The sequence below is a fragment of the Trichosurus vulpecula genome, chromosome 9, assembly GCF_011100635.1.
Source record: "Trichosurus vulpecula isolate mTriVul1 chromosome 9, mTriVul1.pri, whole genome shotgun sequence".
In the NCBI taxonomy this organism is placed as follows: Eukaryota; Metazoa; Chordata; class Mammalia; order Diprotodontia; family Phalangeridae; genus Trichosurus; species Trichosurus vulpecula.
This window is the reverse complement of record NC_050581.1, coordinates 207,782,051-207,800,734: the sequence shown is the minus strand read 5'-3', so window position 1 is coordinate 207,800,734 and position 18,684 is coordinate 207,782,051. Positions and strand designations below refer to the sequence as shown.

Below are 18,684 nucleotides of genomic sequence, written 5' to 3'. Positions count from 1 at the left end.
ACATGGCCAACCCATTGGAGTAGCGCTCTCTGCAGTAGAGTTTAAATACTTGGCAGTTCATCTAGAGAAAAAACCTCAGTGTGTGGTACTTTATTTTGCCAGGTGATCTTCAGAATCTTCCTAAGACAATTCAGATGGAAGCGATTCTGTTTTCTTGCATGGCACTGGTAGATTGTCCAGGTTTCACAGGCATACAACAATGAAGTCACCTGAATGACCCTGTAGGTAGTTTGGTAGGTAGTCTAATACCTCTTCTCTCCCACTTTCCTTCAGAGCCTTATGAACACTGAGCTAGATCTGGCAATGCATGTGTCAACCTCAACATCTATGTGAACATCCCTGAAAAGTACACTGCTAAGGTAAGTGTACTTATCCATGGTATTCAAAACTTCTTCATTTGCTGTGATTGATGGTTCCCTATAGGGATGGTGTGCTGCTGGCTGAGAACCTCCTTTTTCTTGGTGTTAATTGTTAGACCAAAATTAGCACAAGAAGCAGAAATTCAATCCATACTCTGTTACATCTTGGCTTCAGAGGCTGCATTGAGTGTACCATCATCTGTGAACAAAAAACTGTGTGCTAACTCTCCCTGGAGAGTTCCACTTAAAAGTACAACCAGCTGACAGAGGAGAGGGGGCCTCTAGTTCCTTAGAGGTTTGCAAAGTAAGGATTATTTTTGGATACACATAGCACCTCCTATGACCACTTTGGGTTCCTTTAGATATCCTAGCAGTCAAGAGACTTGGCTCCCGCCCTTTAGACATGGCATTCCTGGCCATTCTCTCTAGGACAAGATGCATTTCTTTTCATGGCCCCTGAAACACTCAAGCAGGAGAATACTATAGTGCCATCCTTCAGTAACCTCTCTTCTTTTCAGATTCAGTGCAACCAAGTCAATAAGTCCATCAGAATTCTGGGGGCATCCTCTATGGACCCCCAGATTACCCTATCTCTCCTTTTTCTAGAAGTCCATTACCTGTTTCACAGACTTCTCCCCAGCCTGAGCCATATCATGGTATACAGGGATTTCAGTTATTTATTGAGGTTCCCACAAATATCCCACACTCCTAATTCCTCCATTTTCAGTTCCTATGACCTTCCTCAGACATACACAGGGATAGTCACACCCTCTATCTCACTATCATATACCAGTGTCCCACTTTGGAATCAAGAATTCCAAAATCCCTTTGTAACACCAACTTCTAGAGCAGAGAGAGAGAGAGAGAGAGAGAGAGAGAGAGAGAGAGAGAGAGAGAGAACACCATTCATTTTATAGTGTCTTTAAGAGGAGATGGAATGTTGGGCAGCCTTGAGGAGATTGAGCACTTAACAGTTGTCCTAGACTGACTTTACCTGCAGTGAAGAGGAGAGAGAAGAAAACGACCATGACCCCTGAGAAAATGGGGTTTCATGCTTGTCTGGTGAGGAAATAGGAAGAGAATTTGGGAAACATACTTTGGTTGGACAGAGCCGATTGATCCCCCGGGCTCTAACCCTAATCCTAAATGTGTCTCCTATGAGCCTCCTTGCTTCAAGCCTCTCCCATCCAACCCTTCTTCTGACCCTAACTCAGCTGAGTGTTTGCCATAAAACAGGACTGTTCCAATCTGGTCTGGTTGTCCTCAGCATGGTAAATGTGAATGGCTGCTTATTACCTGCAAGGTGGTAACCATACCTTTGAACAGTTCAAGCTCTTCCCAACCTTTCCCATATTCTAAATTGTCCTGCCTCCCATGGACACAGGGACCCATCTCTACTGGTTCAGCTGCTCCTCACCCACACCCTCCATCTTCCATGCCTGTGCTTTGCACTGCGAGCTCCACATTCTCACCATGTCGTTTCTCCCAAATTCTGCCTTGTAGAATCCCTGGCTTCCTTGAATTCTCAGCTCATGTTACCTCCTCCAGAATCTCTCTCCAGGTCCCTACCTGAAAACCTCAAGTAGGTGAAACTGGACATCCAAAAAAGCAGTGCTGCCTCCCTTGAGATCTAAACCACCCAGAAATTTTAGCCAGGGATGCAAACAGGCATCTTTGGTCTGCTACTGGTGAGGGGGCCCAATATCTAGTGCCTGTAGCTACAGAGCAGGGGCCAAGACTGAGGATAAATTCTTTATTGACTTCTCCTACATGGTCTGAAAATTCAAACTTTTCTCCATAGCATGAAAGGCTCTAATTTTCCGCCCTATCCCTTTGTTTTTTAGCATTATCTCCTATTAGTCACACCCATGTTCTTTAGGGTCTAGCCAAAATTGTCTGCTTTCTGAATGCACTCTTGTGTTTTCCAACTTTACTTTTTCTCAGGCTGTACCTTCTTCCTGGAATGCCCTTCCTTCTGCTTTTTCTCTGCTGAATTCCCATCCCTTCTTTAAGGACTTCTCCTACCAGTAATGACTCCTCATGGAATGTGGCACATTTCAGTTATACGTGTTTATATTTTATCCCATTAGACAAGGAGCTCCAAGATAACGTGAATGGGCCAGATCTGACACTGCCTGCCCTCCTCATGTTGTCTGGCTGCTCCCTCATAGGTCTGATTTTTAGCCTAGAACTGTGCTAGCCTGTGCTGCGGAGACTCCCCCTACAAATGTGGACATTGATTCTCTGCATTTTATAACCTTGTAGCGGCACTTCTCAAAACTTCTTGGTTTCAGGTCACCTTCGCTCCCTTAAAAACTGAAGAACCATTCCCCAAGAGCATTTGTTTCTGTGGAGCATATCTAAAGTTAAAACATCTATTCTCTCTTGATATCACTAATACTACTCTGCAGGTATTCCTATCTACTATAATTGTGGAAATAGTTTTGACCTCACAGACCCCCTGAAAAGAGTATCCCCCAAATCTATCACCTTCTAATTTCCTGGGCCAAATTAGGATTAGGGTATGAGCTGGAGGTTGCAAGGCAGAATGTGTCACTGGCAAGACTGAACCCAAGCCTTCCTAACTCCGAAGCCACCCCCCACCTCCACCATCATACCACCTTTCCTGTTGGTATGCGAGTTCCAGGAAGACTTTGATTTTCAACCAGCACTGACCCTCACAGGGTGACTTTCCATGTCTTTTTAGGGAATAAAAAGCCTCAGGAATTCTGAGAAGTAACTATACTGGCCCAAGGTGGCAGAAGGGAAAGAGGCAAGAGTTTGCCTAACCCAGTCAATAGAAATCTGGCTTTGGGTCCAGAAACTCCTGCTTCTGACACATACTGGTTGTATGATTCTATGGCCCCAGAAGCCTCTGATTAGCCCTCAACTTACAGAATGTGGTGAGTCTGCATTGGTGAAGGGCTCTTCCTTGTGGGATGTTCTATATACCCATTAAATCACAAGTGTGGAACAGGAAAGGGAGGCAGAAACCCAGAAAATAGTTCTGTGCTCCAGACTGGAGATGACTGCATAAGGCGCGTGATTCCTTGGTTCTTCCATTAAGTCTGTGGAGGACAGTGGCGGAGGGTTTGGTCCACGCTGCCCCTGGCCTAAGTAGACACATGTGACCCAAGATCCCCTCCCATCCCCTTGCCCACCCCATCCACTCTTCCACTTCAGAAAAATAGCATTTCTGAAGGGAACCTTAATGACTGTCCTGCCCAGAGCTTCCTGTGCCCCCAACTCCAGCATGGCCAACCAGGGGTCATCTGGCCTCTGCCAGCCCAGAACAGCTCTCATTGAGAGGAAGGGTTCCTTGACCTCACACTCAAATTTGTCTCTTTTAAGCCTCTACCATGGACATAGCCTGAAAGACTCAAGCCCAGTTACTGTGTCACCAGAGTTAGCTCTTCTCCAGGCTAGACTTAACTGATTATGGACTCCCCAAATCCCAGACCAGACATGTTTGTGTTCCTTTCAGAGTCTCTGAGTGGGATGCCTTAAGCCCATCCCCGAAACAGTGTGACTCCCCTCAGAGAGAGTTCATACTAGGCCATCTCCAGTCATCCTAGTGAATATCAGGCAACTGGACCCACATGGCTCTGGAGGAGAAAGTGAGGCTGGTGACCTCCCTCACTAAAATCAAAGTCACCTGCAAGTCATGCCATCATTTCCCTGATGTCATGATCCTCTTTGAGAACGAAGGACAAAACACAACCTGTCTGAGTTTCTTCAATTGTGAAGTAGGGTTAATAACAGCATGTAGCTTGCAGAGTTGTTGTGAGGACAAAGGACATATTTGTAAAGTGCTTAGAACAGAGACTGGCACACAGTAGGTGCTGTATACATATTTATTCCTCCCCACCATGGGATCTTGGGCTGAATTGAGAGGCCTACCCTTGTGTCAGGAATAAGGCAAAGATACATCTGAAAGAAGGAATTACAATGCTTTTATTATCCGCATTTGACAGCTGAGAAGATGGAGGGGAACAGAGGTTGTGACTTGCTGAGGGTCACAGAACTAGTAAGTGTCTCAGACTGGATTTGAACTTGCCTCTTCCTGACACTGTGTTGTCACCTAGCTGCCTGAAGTCCCTCTGTCCTCGTCAGAGTTCAGATCTGGAATCTTGTCTCCATTTCTTGGCATTATGGTTAAGAAAGGAAATTGATAGGGTTTGATAATCTGGAGCATGAAGGAAAGCCAGGTTGGTAAGGGGATGACCTCTCTTTGAGTGAGGGAGGGCAGTACACGATCACCAGCCTCACTTTCTCCTCCAGAGCCATCTAGGTCCAGTGACTAGATATTCATCAGGATGACTGGAAATGACCCAGGATGCAATGGGATTCCCTGGCCCTTTTAGATTAAGGTCCCTTCAGGTGCTCACTGTGAGTGAGGTAACACCTACAGTGAATAGGCCTCTTTAAGAAGTTAATCAAGTAATGTCCCCTTTAATCAAAACTCAAAAAAAAAAAGTCAAATTGGGAGGGGAAGACTCTCAGGGTTCCTGGCCGGAAAAGAAACAATTACTATTTAGTATTTAGTATTTACTAAATAAGAAGAAACTGAGAGGGTTAAATTACTTGTCCAGGGTTATGCAGCTAGTCAGTACCTGAGGCTGAATTTGAACTCATTTCTTCCTTCAGGCTTGGTGCCCTGTGCACTCTGGAGCCACCTAGCTACCATTGGCCTATTTGGCCAACTCATCCAACCTGCCCCATCCCCCCCCCCCCACACACACACACCCCTCCACAAGGTTTTTTCACATCAATTACACTCTTGTCATCTGTTCCCCCACCCCCACTCAGTCACAGCTCTCCCAACTCTACCTGGATCCCCTTACCTTTCCTAGCCTCACCCCAACATGTGACATGGAGGTCTCCCCTGGGGCTTCTCCCCATATCACTGCCCAGGAAGACCCTAGCCCTGAGGAAGGAAGCCTGCTCAAAGCCCCCTCCAGTCCTGGAATGAGGGTTCTTCACATGAATGAGTCTGCTTCCTCTGTGTTCTCCTGAGGTTTGTCTTCTCTCGAGATATGTGTGTATCTGTCTGTCTGTCTGTCTATCTGTCTGTTTTCCCTTAGCTCCCAGGTTATGGGACCTGAGGACAAGCTGCTGGATCTCCCTCTGAGCTGGGCAAGAAGGACCTCGGGGAAGATAACAAAGAACACAGCCCCCACCCAGATCTCTTTTCATCCTGCCATTGATTCCACTCCAGGGGAACATTTAGGGTTTATTGAGCCATGGACACATACTGACCAGGGCTCTTCCAAACTTGCTGATTAAATGGTGGGCAAGGCAGAGAGGTGGGGAGGGGAGCTTGCAAGCAACTCTATGTGATGAGGAGTGGGTTTGAAGGAGACCCAGCTGAGTGAGGTGCTGAGAACCCTATTGGAAGGCAGTGGGGAACCCTTCTCGAAATGGCGGAAGACCCTTGGAAGTGGACCTTTCAGGAAGGAGCAGTATGTTCCTTCCGTGGTACAGCATGGATTCTTTAGATTGGGCTAAATTAATTCAAATGGGGGCAGTGAATCCCTTCAGGAACCAAGGAACCCCACAAGATTTTCAAGATCCCTCTAAAAGGATAGAAGCAGAGCCCTTTGGAGATGGATTCTTCCAGGTCTGGTGGCAGATTCCCCCATGGCCTGAAAATAGATTCCAGCAGGAATAGTGAGGAGTACATTCCAGGAATGGAGGGGAATACCTCTGGGGGTTGGAAATGGATTCCTCTGGGGTGGGGAAGATGCTTCGTGGAGAAGGAGGTCACTTCAGGATTCGGATGCTCATACTTTGTTCAATGTTCAGCTTCTCTATGGACTGAAGGGGAGAAGCAGAGAGGACCCTCAGCCCCTAGGATGCTGTCCTTCCAGATCTCATCACCCTTACTGCCACCTAAACCTTTTCTCCCTGCCCCCAACCTCACCACTACCCCAGGGTCCTGTCTCTGCCCCAGTCTTTCCCCCATCCTACTGCCACCTGTGAGCATCCAAACCTTCAGTCTCCCTTGATGCTGGTCACCACTAACCTTGGCAAACTCTGCAAAGGACAGAGCTCCATCCCCATCCTCATCAGCTTCTTGCACTGTCCGGGCGGCTATGACCTCTAGCTGCTCATCTGTCACCTTGACCCCAACCATCAACCTCAAGATCTGACAGTACCAACAGAGAGAAAAGTATAGAAATAAATCAGGCCAAGTTATTTCCAGATTTTCCAAAAAATAGGTACTTGCCCCATCCCCGTATATAACCATACAGCCCAAACTACTCATGCCCAATGATCCATTGCCATCATCAGCTACCCCTACCACAGTCCCTGCACCCTCCCCATCCTCTACAAATGGTTATACCAGATGCCACAGGACCAGGGAGGAACATGGGGGGTGAGGGTGGGAAGGAGGCATCCATTTGCACCTCTGGGTCCCCATCAGACATACAAACCACACACGCAGAGACAACATACATATGCATACACACACACACACGCACACACATACACACACACACATATACGCACAATCCTCACAACCCTTTCTCCAACCTGTAACATCTCTTTCTTTGAGATCTTTCCATCACAGTCCAGATCATACAGCTGAAAAGCAACTGGGTAGGAAAAAGAAAGAGGGGTCAGGACAGGGACAGAGTCCCCTTCAGTCCTGTCCTGTCCTCTGCTAGAGGCCCTGCTTCCACTAGGTCCAGACCATGCTACAGTCACACACACCATGCTACAGCTGGATCCAAAGATCTGGCATTTGCTCTAGATTCTGACATCCTGGACTGAGACTCTCCCTCCCCTTTGGTAGTGTGGTTCCCTCTTAGTGATGCCTAGCTTGCCAATGGCCTCCAGCCCAGATTGCCACCCACCAGGGTCCCTTCCCCAGGACCTACCTTCCTACAGGGTTACAGATGCTTGGGAATGTGAGGGATCATTGGGGCTCAGCTGCAGAGATCAGAGTGGTACCAGCCACCACCCCTGCCCTAAGGAGGCTTAGTCCCCTCCCACCCCAGTCACTTCCCCTCTGTCCTCCTTTCTTGCATCACTGTCCCAGAGTCCAGGAAACCACCATTCTTCCCAGCTCGAGAGTCACCCTGACCCGTCCCTCCCCATCCCCACAAATATCAAACCAGTCACCAGCTGAGGTGGATTCCACCTGCACAATACCCCTTCCATCCATCTCCTTTTCTCTAAGCACTCCCAGGCACCACCCTACCAAAGCCCTCCCTTATGTCCTCTCTCCTGGACTCCTGCCTTCACCTCCTAATTGATCCCCATCTCTCCCCTTTCCAGTTCAACCTACTCAAAGCTTCCAAGCCACTTGGCTTAAGCCATGGATCTCAGCGGGCATGTAGAGGGCTTCAGAGTCTGCCTGCGGTCAGACTTTCCAGGTGTACTAGTCCTATGCATGGATCTCTGCACACTTTCTGGTCCAACCAAACTGGTGCTGATGAAACCTCTGCTTAAAGCGCCTTCCCGTCTCACCTCTGTCCCACCTTGCCCTGGATTCTTTCAAAGCTCACCACAAGAGCCGTATCCTTCCTTTCCACCCCTGCATTACCTGCTCTATCTTCTATTAACTTTCCCCCAAGAGAATGTCAGCTCCTTGAGGACAAGGATGTGTTAATGTTGGCCTTCATATCCCACTGCCTGGCATATGCTTTGAGTGAATGAATGCCACACAAATATTGGATTGTGTGATCTTGGGCAGGCAGTCGATCTACGCCCATTTCTAAGGCACCTACTATGTTCCAGGTACTGTGGCTTCTCCTGTAGCCATGGAGCTGGCTACCAAGCCCCATCCTTGGCCTCAGCAAGATTCCATTGACACCACATTGACATAAACAGGTGCGTACAAAATAGGAGTAAGGTGATTTGTCTGCCTGGGCCTTAGCACTCTCATCTGGAGAACGGGGGCACTGGATTATCCAATTTCTGAGGTCCCTGCCAGCTCAGGCTCTAGGATCAGGCAATCCCAGATCTATCCTTCTCATGTTCCAAGGCCCATGCCATCTCACGGGCTGATGGCAGCCCCTTGTCTCCACTGACAGAGAGGGCATGGGCACTAGTCACTCTCCTACTTCTCTTCTGCTTCCCCATACACACCCACTCAGTCACTTGGCCACTACCCTTCCTCTTCCTTTAAAAAGTTCTCTCCAACCTGACTAGGTCCTTGTGGCTGACACCTGTGGCCTCCCAGGTCACTTTCCCTCCTCCCAGGAAGTTCAGGAACTGGCCCAGTCTTCTCCAGGTCCCAGACCCTGGCCTTGTCCAATACCCTGGGCACTAGCTTCCTCATCCTCCTCCATTCCCAAGACCCTTTGTCTCTAGTTGGCTTCAGACTTGCATAGGAATAAATGTGACCTGGACTTCAAGCCCCTCCTCATCCTTGCCCAACTGCAATTGCCTCTGTTCAAAATGTCCTAGCCATGGCATGGGGAGGAAGCAACCTTAGTGTCCAAGGCCATCGTTCAAACAGGGAAATTGAGTCTCAGAGAGGTGAAGGGACTTGCCAGCACATAAAATGAATCAGGGTCACGCAGAGGTGTGGGAGCAAGGGAGGTTAAAGGTCAACATGGGGATGGAGTCTCAAGGGACATGATTTTCAGCGATTCCCCCAATTCCACTCACACCGCAGTTTGTTGTTCCGGCTGTTTAGAGGCTCGGGCTTGTGGGGATCCCCAACAGTCAAGTCCTCTTCTTCCGATGGTCGAAAATGAGCCAGGACCCAGACAAAGCCTCGGAAATCCACACACTGAGCCCTGAATAATAGAGTTATGTTATCCCTCCCAAGCCTCCCCAAAAGAGAAAGAGGCTTCAAGTCCTGGGACTCGGATCTTAGATCTGAGCAAAAAAGGATGAATTCTAATATAACCCTTCATCTTGATCCCTGCAGGGTCTGACCCTTGGATGGGTTCTCTTACCCTCTGTCAGTTCTGTTTCCTGGGGCCTCCCCCTCTTCCCCAAGGCTCTATCCACTCTCACTGTCACCCAAAGCTCTGTCCTCACCCATCCGGGAAAAAGCTGTTGATGATCCGATCTGCCAGTGGGTTCAGTTCAAGTTCTTTTATATTGTGTAGATCCATCCGACTGTTGGGGAAGGGGTGAGAAGTTTCAAGGTCAAAAGTATAGCCTCTGACTGGACTGGTCACCCGGAGAGTTTGGGAGGGGAGAGACAGACTAGAAAAGAAACCTTTTCATATGATGGAGAAGCCCTGCAGAAAGCTTTCACATTGAGCTGAGGGGTCACAGGGCACACTGGATTTGTAGTCAGGGGCCAAGGCAAGTCAGTCAATGAGGGGCTGGGGAAGAGGCTTGAAGGCTGGGAGTCCCAGTCCGACGTGTTCAAGGGCCATAGCAGTGGGGTGGACTGCTCACCTCAGAAAGCCCTTATTATTTCTGTCCAAGTACCGGAAGCGATGATGGAGGCGATTGAGGTTGGCCCGGGAGACTGTAAAGTGGAAAGAGGGTAGAGAGTCAGAGTTGGGTGCTGGGGGCGGGGGGGGGGGTCGGGGGAGCATCGGAGTGGCCCGAAGAGACTCAAGGCTCAGAATTCCGGACTCAGGAGACTAGAGCCTCAGGTATCAGAGTCGGAGGGTTAGAATCCAAAGTCAAGGTTTGGGACTGAGGACTCAAGAGACTGGGGGTGCCAGGGTCAGGGTCTGAGGGGGCAGAAACTGTTCCAGGCTCAGAGCTCAGGGTCGCCTCAGGATGCAGGAGCAGAAAACCAGGGACAGAGAAGCTGGGGCAGGGACTGCTGAGGGTGGGGACGATCAAAGATCAGACCGCTTCCCCGGCTCAGCCCGGCGCCCCACTCTCTCCAAAGCCTTCGGGGAAGGTGACCGGGAGACCATCCCGCCCCGCCGTCCGTGCCAGTCCCCTTCAGCCTTGGGGACTGCGGCCGCAGGGAGCCGGGAAGCCTGTGTTTGGGGCCCTATCCTGGCTCCTACTTGGGGAGCTGATCCCAGCCCCTCCACCCCAGCCGCCGCCCCGACGCCCAACTTCAGTCCCTTCAGGGAGCCAGGAGCCTCGGACACTTGGGTCCGCAACAGTCCCACTCACAGCCGGTCTCCTTTAGGATCAAGTCCAATTCGGGCTCTCGTTCGAGGTGGGAGCCGTGAGATCCCATGGCTGTAACGGTCCCTAGGTCAGGGCAGGTCCCGAGTCCAGGGTCCGGGGGCCTGGGGCCCCGCCCGGGATGGGCTCAGGGCGGAGTCCTGCCGGGAAGCTCTGCCTCCTACACTGGGCCTGGGGACCTAGGCGTCCCCGCAGCCCCACCCTTCAGCAGTTTCCCTCCCTCCGATTGGAGACGCGGAACCCTACACTGGAGAACGAGTCCTCCCTCTCTGGGTTCGGAGGGTCCGAGGAGTCTTCCAACCGCCTCCAGGCCATCCCGAGCTCGAGAACTCTGGCGTCAGGTCTCCCACACTCCTCAGTCTGAGCTTTCCTGGGCTACGGAAACAGAGGTTTTGCCTCAGTTCAGCCCCGAGGGAGAGAAAGTGAGGGGGCAGAAAGAAAACAAAAGTGGTATTCAGGACTGATTTTCAGAAGGCGCCCGGAGCCAGACTTGAAGAGTTTAGAACAGAGAAAGGCTTGGAGAGAGCAGGGTCACTCCGGCACTTTACAGACGAGAAACAGACTAACTCCAGAGGGGAAGGGGCTTGAGGGGGAGAAAGGGCGCTCTTTGGCCCAAAGGCCAGTCACAAGCCTATCCCTCCATAGACTTGTCCAAGCCTCCACCCTAAAGAAACCCCAATATCCCCTCCAAGACTGCCTCTGACCTTCCTCTCACCCCAAAAGCAGAAATTAAGGCTGGAAGCGGAGTGGTCAGAGGGAGTCTGAGATGGACAAGCATGGCCTGCAAATGATAGAGAAGCAAAAACACACAAAGAGAAACACTAAAAAGGAGCAGGGACAGGGAAACACAGAGAGACACAGGGGTGACAGATGGATATGGGAAACACAGACACAAACCAAGACAGAAAAAAGCTGATCTCATGCCCTCTGAGTAGTTCTTTCTCTCTCCCTCCCTCCCCCCACCTCCTTCTCTCTCCTTCTCTGTCTCTCTACCTCTCTATGGTTTGCTCTTAGTCAAGGCTCAGGAGACAAACCAAGAGGTTTTGACCTCACCCTTGCAATGGTATAATAGACTTGCAGAAAGAAGCATTCTTTACAACTCATCTAAGACATGGAGATACAACAAAGAGGCAAAGATCTGAGATCTAAAGGTCAGAAGAAGAAAGGGAAGAAGAGGGGAGAGTGCACTTAGGGTTAGAAGTGGGCAGGGAGAGAGAGGAGAAGGGATTGAGACTGGGGAGAGAAAGGAGAAAGACACAGACACAGACAGAGATAGAAACAGACAGACAGGCGGAGTCCTACAGAAGGGGAGTGGAGCACACAGAAAAGCAAAGACACGCAAAAATTTTTAAAGAAGACATAAAAAAATCTGGCAAAAATAGAGAATAAAGGTAGAGCCACATGAAATAAAGAAACCAAGTGATGCCCAGAGATCTGGCAAGAAGCACAAACCCCCAGAGAGAAGTGCAGGAAAAGAAGCCCCAGGAGATGCTGAGATGTCAGTAATGGTCATAGATTCTCAAAGTGAGAAAGGAGCTGAAGTGCATCCAAATGTAGGGAGTCCTGAAAGACCCTCCTCCTCCTCCTCTTCCTGCTTCTGCTCTACTGAGCTAGCCCACCCCACTTTGGGCTCACTCTAATGGATGGTTAGAATCTCCCCCACCCTGACACTAAGCCAAGGTTTGCCATTTTCAGTATCTGGTCCCACCTCCCAAAAAATTCCCCTGTCTGTCCTGCCCTCTGGAAGCAAGCAGAAGAGCAATTCCTCATCCATCAGCTTGTTTTCTAGGGCCTGGAAGACAGACAGTCATCTTCAAAAGTCTCCTCTTCTCCACGCTTAGCATCACAAGTCCTTGGGCTGCATTCAAGAATGTCTTTGAGGCCCCTCCACCTTCCTAGTTGCCCTGTCTGTCTTCCTTCAATGGGGCACCCCTTACTGAACACACCACTCCATATGTGGTTGGACCAATCCAGAGAACAGCAGGAAAGATGTCCCCCAAGACCCTCTTAAGGTAACTTCAAGGAGCACTACAGTTAGACTTGGTTTCCTACACTGTCTTGCAGAGAAAGCATGGTGGGGTAAAGTAAGATCTTAGGAATGAATGAATGAATAAATGAATGAATGAATAGCATTGTGATGAGCACTGTATAAAGTGCTGGTACAGCTAGTAGAGGCTGGCCAAAGTGGATTGTTCAATTTTTAGGACTCTTTATGAGCCAGTTGGGAAACACAGCCAATTCATGGGTCAATCAGCTCTCCTGCTCAGCTGACATTACTCTTAACTTTAAAAGAATTGATGTTAACCACAGCAGAGTGTTTTCAATGCATTGTTGTCTCCTTGAGATGATAGTGACTTTAATAATGAATATTTGAAAGGGAACTTAATTGTATTTTGTTCTGTTGTGCCAATAGGATACTGGGAAGGAAGTCTAGAGTAGCTATAAAATTGTTAGAAAATCACCCTTTTGCAGCAAGCAAAATGGAAGATGACCAGGGTGGACAACTGTGAATCATGTTGGCTCAGGTTCAAGGGGTGTATCCAACTGGCTCTGTGACCAAGGGCAGTCACTTCATCTCTTAGTGATCCAGATAATTCTCTGATACTGGGTGGCAATGTAGGTGCCTTTCTCCTTGGCAGAAGAAGATCCCTCACCAAGAATTGTCCTACACAGATGAAATCACAAATCTAGATGAAAATAACAAAAGTAGCAGCAGCAACAACATTGTTGACCCCAAACCCTTCTCAGCTGAAAAGCAGTCTAGCCATCCTTGGCCATTTACTCTAGCCATCCTTGGCTATCTCACACATTGTAACTTCTCTTTCTCAGCATCCTTGGCTTGATCTCTGTCAGGGTAACGTGATAGGGGTGGGTGTCCCTCAGGACTCTGTCCTGTACCCTCTTCTCCCTCAATTTTACTTGGTGATCTTATCAGGTCTCATGGATTTATTTCTTATCTTCATGCTGATAATTCTCAAATCTATTTATTCAGCCTTCCAGTATCTCATCTCCAACAAGACATCTCAAACATGTCCACCACTGAACTTAATACCTTTCCCCAAAATGTTCCCCTCTTCCTAATTAGCAGGGAATCCCTAATTCCCAATTACTATCAAGGGCACCACCATGGTCCCACTTATCTAGACTCCTCCTTACTTTCATACAGTCAATTATCAAGTCTTATTGTTTCTATCTTTGTAACATCTGTCAAATATGCCTCAGTTTCTCCTCTGCCCCTTCTCACTTCAAGCCTGGGCTATTGAAATAGATGCTGGTTGGTCTCTCCCCAGTTGAGTCTCTCCTCCAGCTGTCTAACTGATCTGCCTAAAGCACAAGTCTGACCACGTCATCCTCCAACTCAATAAACTCTAGTAGTTCCCTATTACTTCCAGAATTGAATATAAAATCCTCTGTCATTGCCCTCCAACCTTTCCAGCCTTCCTACATCCTATACTCTGATATGTATCCTGTGGTCCAATCACACTGATAATTCTCTTCCTGGCACAATATGCCATCTTCCAAATTAAAACATTTTCACCGACAGTCTCCCATGCCTAGAATCCTCCCCATCCTCATTTCTGCTTCCTCTGGTCCTCTTGAATCTTCATGCCTTCCTTTTGTTGAGTATGGCCAATTTATCCTGGCTGTAGCTTGTTTGCATGAGTTTTTTCATCTTGTCTCCAGAAGAGCAGGGACTGTCTTTTACCTTTCTTTGTATCCCTATCACTTAGCACAATGCCAGGTACATAGTTGGGAGCTTAATAAGTGCTTGTTAACTTGTGCAGTTGATTTGTTTGAGCCCAAGTATCAGACTTGAAACTTGGTGGTGGTTGTTGTTTTTTTTTCACAAGAAACTGGTGAGAAATAAGCAACCACAGAATCATCCCAGCATTCGAAGGACTTACATTCTACTTGCTGGGAGTTGGGGGCAGAGGGAATGTGTCTCTTCAGAGATGACAGTGAATCTACCAACCTGATCATTTGGCAATGGAAGTCTGGCACATTCCAATCTAGAAGCCCTGGTAGCCAGGTGGCGGGAATGTCCTGCTACACTTGACACCAGGAAGACAAGTATTCAAACCCTGCATCAGCTCTTGTTAGCTTTTCTGATACTGGGCAAGGCACTTTCCCATCTGTAAAGTGGCAATAATCACACCTCCTTCACAGGGCCATCTGAGGAGCAAATGAAAAAAAAGTCTATTTCTGCAAGTTTGGGGAACCACATGGGTCAACTCTTAAGGCCCACAAGTAACCACCCACCTACTGTTTGAAGGCTTCCAGGAAGCCCCACTTTTAAAACGGACTGCATTTTCCCAGAATTAGGTTTAGACTCCATGGTCACTGATGTAACTCATTCTGTGCTCCTTTGCATGACTGGGGCCACAGCACAGTTATTATTCATCAAGTCACTTACAAGGAGGTTTTTAGGAATGACATGTCCCAGCATATGGGCTGTTTGCCACTTTTTCCTCTTATATTTGGACAGAAGTATTGACAGTGTTCATTAATTATGAGGATGACTCAAAGCACACATTTAGGGTTAGAGATGATGAACAAACTGGCTGTGTCAGAACTGAAGATCTTGCCAAGCTAGAGCACTAGTAAGATGGAATTTGATGGGTTAAATTTAAAGATGTTGTGTAGATTATGGAAACATTTGAGCTTGTGGTCCACTAACACCACAACCAGCAACAACTTCAATCTTTTTTCAATTGAGTTACTATCTAAGCGTGGTTTTGAATACTCTTTCAGTGCATCTGTTCAACCAGTTCTGAATCCACCAAATGCTATTTTAATCCATGTCTCTCCACCCTTTCACAAGGATGCAGTGAGAGGTTTTTATCACATGCTTTGCTAAAATCTAGATGAAATTTACAAATAGCTATGTGGAAAATGGCACAGGCAGAGGAATGAGAGGAAGCAGGGAGACCAATTCAGAGGCCATTAAAGTCGTTAAGATGAGAGATAATTAGGGACTGAACTAGGGTGAAGAAAACTAGGTGGTGCCACAGTGGATAGAGTGCCAGGCCTGGAGTCAGGAAGATATCTTCCTGAGTTCAAATCCAGCCTCAGACAGGAGTAACAAGTATCATCTTCCCATCTTTAACCTTTTTGAATCCCTTATGCTTTTTCTTTTCTGTATACCTTTTTATGCTTTTCTGGAGTCTTGTACTTTAAAGTCCATTTTTCTGTTCAGCTCTGGTCTTTTTTGTCAGAAATACTTGAAAGTCTTCTATTGTATTACATATCCATTTTTCTCACCAATGGATTATACTCAGTTTTGCTAGGTTGGAGATTCTTGGTTGAAATCCTAGGTCCTTTGCCCTCTGGAATATCATATTCCAAGCCCTTTGATCCATTAATGTAGAAGTTGCTAAATCCAGTGTAATTATGACTGTGGGTCCATGATATCTGAATTATTTCTTTCTGGCTATTGGCAATATTTTCTCCTTGACCTGGGAGCTCTGGAATTGAGCTATAATGTTCCTGGGTTTTCATTTTGGGAATTCTTTCATGAGGTGATCAATGGTTTCTTTCATCTTCTATTTTACCCTCTTTTTCTAGGATATCAGGGCAGAGTTCCTTGATACTTTCTTGAAAGATGTCTAGAATCTTTTTTGATCATGGCTTTCAGATAGTCCAATAATTCTTAAATTATCTCTCCTGAATCTATTTTTCCAGGTCAGTTGTTTTTCCAAAGAGATGTTTCACATTTCCTTCTATTTCTTCATTCATTTGATTTTGTTTGACTGTTTTTTGATGTCTCATGGAGTCATTAGCTTCAGCTTGTCTAATTCTAATTCTTTTTTTCATAGTTTTTATTTTATTTAATTTATTTAATATACTTAGTTTTCAGCATTGATTTTCACAAGAGTTTGAATTACGAATTTTCTCCCCATTTCTACCCTCCCGCCCACTCCCAAATGGCATATATTCTGGTTGCCCCATTCCCCCGGTCAGCCCTCCCTTCAGTCATCCCACTCCCCTCCCATCCCCCTTTCCCTTCTTCTCTTGTAGGGCCAGATAAATTTCTACGCCCCATTGCCTGTGTATCTTATTTCCTAGTTGCATGCAAAGACTTTTTTTTGTTTGTTTTTGAACGTCTGTTTTTAAAACTTTGAGTTCCAAATTCTCTCCCCTCTTCCCTCCCCACCCACCCTCCCTAAGAAGGCAAGCAATTCAACATAGGCCACATGCGTATCATTATGTAAAACCCTTCCACAATACTCATGTTGTGAAAGATTGACTATGTTTTCCTCTTTCCTAACCTATCCCCCTTTATTGAATTTTCTCCCTTGACCCTGTCCCTTTTCGAAAGTGTTTCTTTTTGATTACCTCCTCCCCCTGTCTGCCCTCCCTTCTATCATCCCCCTCTTTTTTATCTTCTTCCTCCTTCTTTCCTGTGGGGTAAGATACCCAAGTGTGTGTGTATGGTATTCCCTCCTCAGGTCAAATCCAATGAGAGCAAGATTTACTCATTCTTCCTCACCTGCCCCCTCTTCCCTTCCTAAAGAACCACTTTTTCTTGCCACTTTTATGTGAGATAATTTACCCCATTCTATCTATCCCTTTCTCCCTCTCTCAATATATTGTTCTCTTATCCCTTAATTTGATTTTATTTTTTTTAGATATCATCCCTTCATATTCAACTCACCTTGTGCCCTCTGTCTATATATATATATATATATATATATATATATATATATATATATATATATATATATATATATACATATACATATAAATATACATACATATATACATATACATACACATACACCCATACATATACATACACAGACACACACATATGTATATATATATATATATATATACACACACATACATACGCACATATATATGCATATTCCTTTCAGCTACTATGATATTGAGGTCTCATGAATCATACACATCATCTTTCCATGTAGGAATGTAAACAAAATAGTTCAACTTTAGTAAGTCCCTTGTGATTTCTCTTTCTTGTTTACCTTTTCATGCTTCTCTTGATCCTTGTGTTTGAAAGTCAAATTTTCTATTCAGCTCTGGTCTTTTCATTGAGAAAGCTTGAAAGTCCTCTATTTTGTTGAAAATCCATATTTTGCCTTGGAGCATGATGCTCAGTTTTGCTGGGTAGGTGATTCTTGGTTTTAATCCTAGCTCCATTGACCTTTGGAATATCATATTGCAAGCCTTTTGGTCCCTTAATGTGGAAGCTGCTAGATCCTGTGTTATCCTGATTGTTTTTCCACAGTACTCAAATTGTTTCTTTCTGGCTGCTCGCAGTATTTAATCCTTGACCTGGGAGCTCTGGAATTTGGCAACAATATTCCTAAGAGTTTTCTTTTTGGGATCTTTTTCAGGAGGTGACCTGTGGATTCTTTCAATTTCTATTTTGCCCTGTGGCTCTAGAATATCAGGGCAGTTCTCCTTGATAATTTCTTGAAAGATGATATCTAGGCTCTTTTTTTGATCATGGCTTTCAGGTAGTCCAAAAATTTTTAAATTATCTCTCCTGGATCTATTTTCCAGGTCAGTGGTTTTCCAATGAGATATTTCACATTGTCTTCCACTTTTTCATTCCTTTGGTTCTGTTTTATAACATCCTGATTTCTCATAAAGTCACTAGCTTCCGCTTGCTCCAATCTAATTTTTAAGGTAGTATTTTCTTCAGTGGTCTTTTGGGCCTCCTTTCCAATTTGGCTAATTCTGCCTTTCAAGGCATTCTTCTCCTTATTGGCTTTTTGGAGCTCTTTGCCATTTGAGTTAGTCTATTTTTTAAGGTGTTGTTTTCTTCAATATTTTTTTCAGTGTTTTGGGGGTCTCCCTTAGCAAGTCATTGACTTGTTTTTCATGATTTTCTCTCATCATTCTCATTTCTCTTCCCAATTTTTCCTCTACTTCTCTAACTTGCTTTTTCAAATCCTTTTTGAACTCTTCCATGGCCTGAGACCAGTTCATGTTTTTCTTGGAGGCTTTTGATGTAGGCTCTTTGACTTTGTTGACTTCTTCTGACTGTATGTTTTGGTCTTCTTTGTCACCAAAGAAAGATTCCGAAGTCTGAGTCTGAATCTGAGTGTGTTTTCGCTGCCTGGCCATGTTCCCAGCCAACTTACTTGACCCTTGAGTTTTTCAGCAGGGTATGACTCCTTGTAGAGTAAAGAGTTCTTTGTTCCAAGTTTGAGGGGATGTGCAGTTGATTTCAGAGCTATTTCTATACAGTCAGCTCTGCCACACCAGCACTCCTCCTTCCCCAAGA

General features: G+C 46.4%; 1 protein-coding gene and 1 pseudogene across 4 annotated transcripts; one reads left to right on the top strand and one right to left on the bottom strand.

Annotated features, from left to right (window-relative positions):
* Positions 1-4,291: 4,291 nt before the first annotated feature.
* Positions 4,292-10,789, bottom strand: CHP2 (calcineurin like EF-hand protein 2). Of its 4 annotated transcripts, none has more exons than XR_005009166.1 (8): positions 10,413-10,698; positions 9,729-9,801; positions 9,360-9,440; positions 8,982-9,112; positions 6,897-6,958; positions 6,385-6,507; positions 6,064-6,176; positions 4,292-4,764 (listed from the first exon to the last, which is right to left on the bottom strand). XR_005009166.1 is itself a non-coding variant. In XM_036739720.1 (7 exons), exons 1-7 carry the CDS (start codon positions 10,477-10,479, stop codon positions 6,123-6,125), a joined length of 591 nt encoding a protein of 196 aa, XP_036595615.1. In that variant the 5' UTR covers positions 10,480-10,751; the 3' UTR covers positions 4,292-6,122. The 4 variants fall into 4 exon arrangements, 2 of the variants coding, with proteins under 2 accessions (XP_036595615.1, XP_036595614.1); XR_005009167.1 differs by having other exon boundaries at positions 4,292-4,501; positions 10,413-10,663; XM_036739720.1 differs by having other exon boundaries at positions 4,292-6,176; positions 10,413-10,751.
* LOC118832349 overlaps positions 10,549-18,684 on the top strand; it is a 40,956-nt pseudogene continuing 32,820 nt past the window's right edge.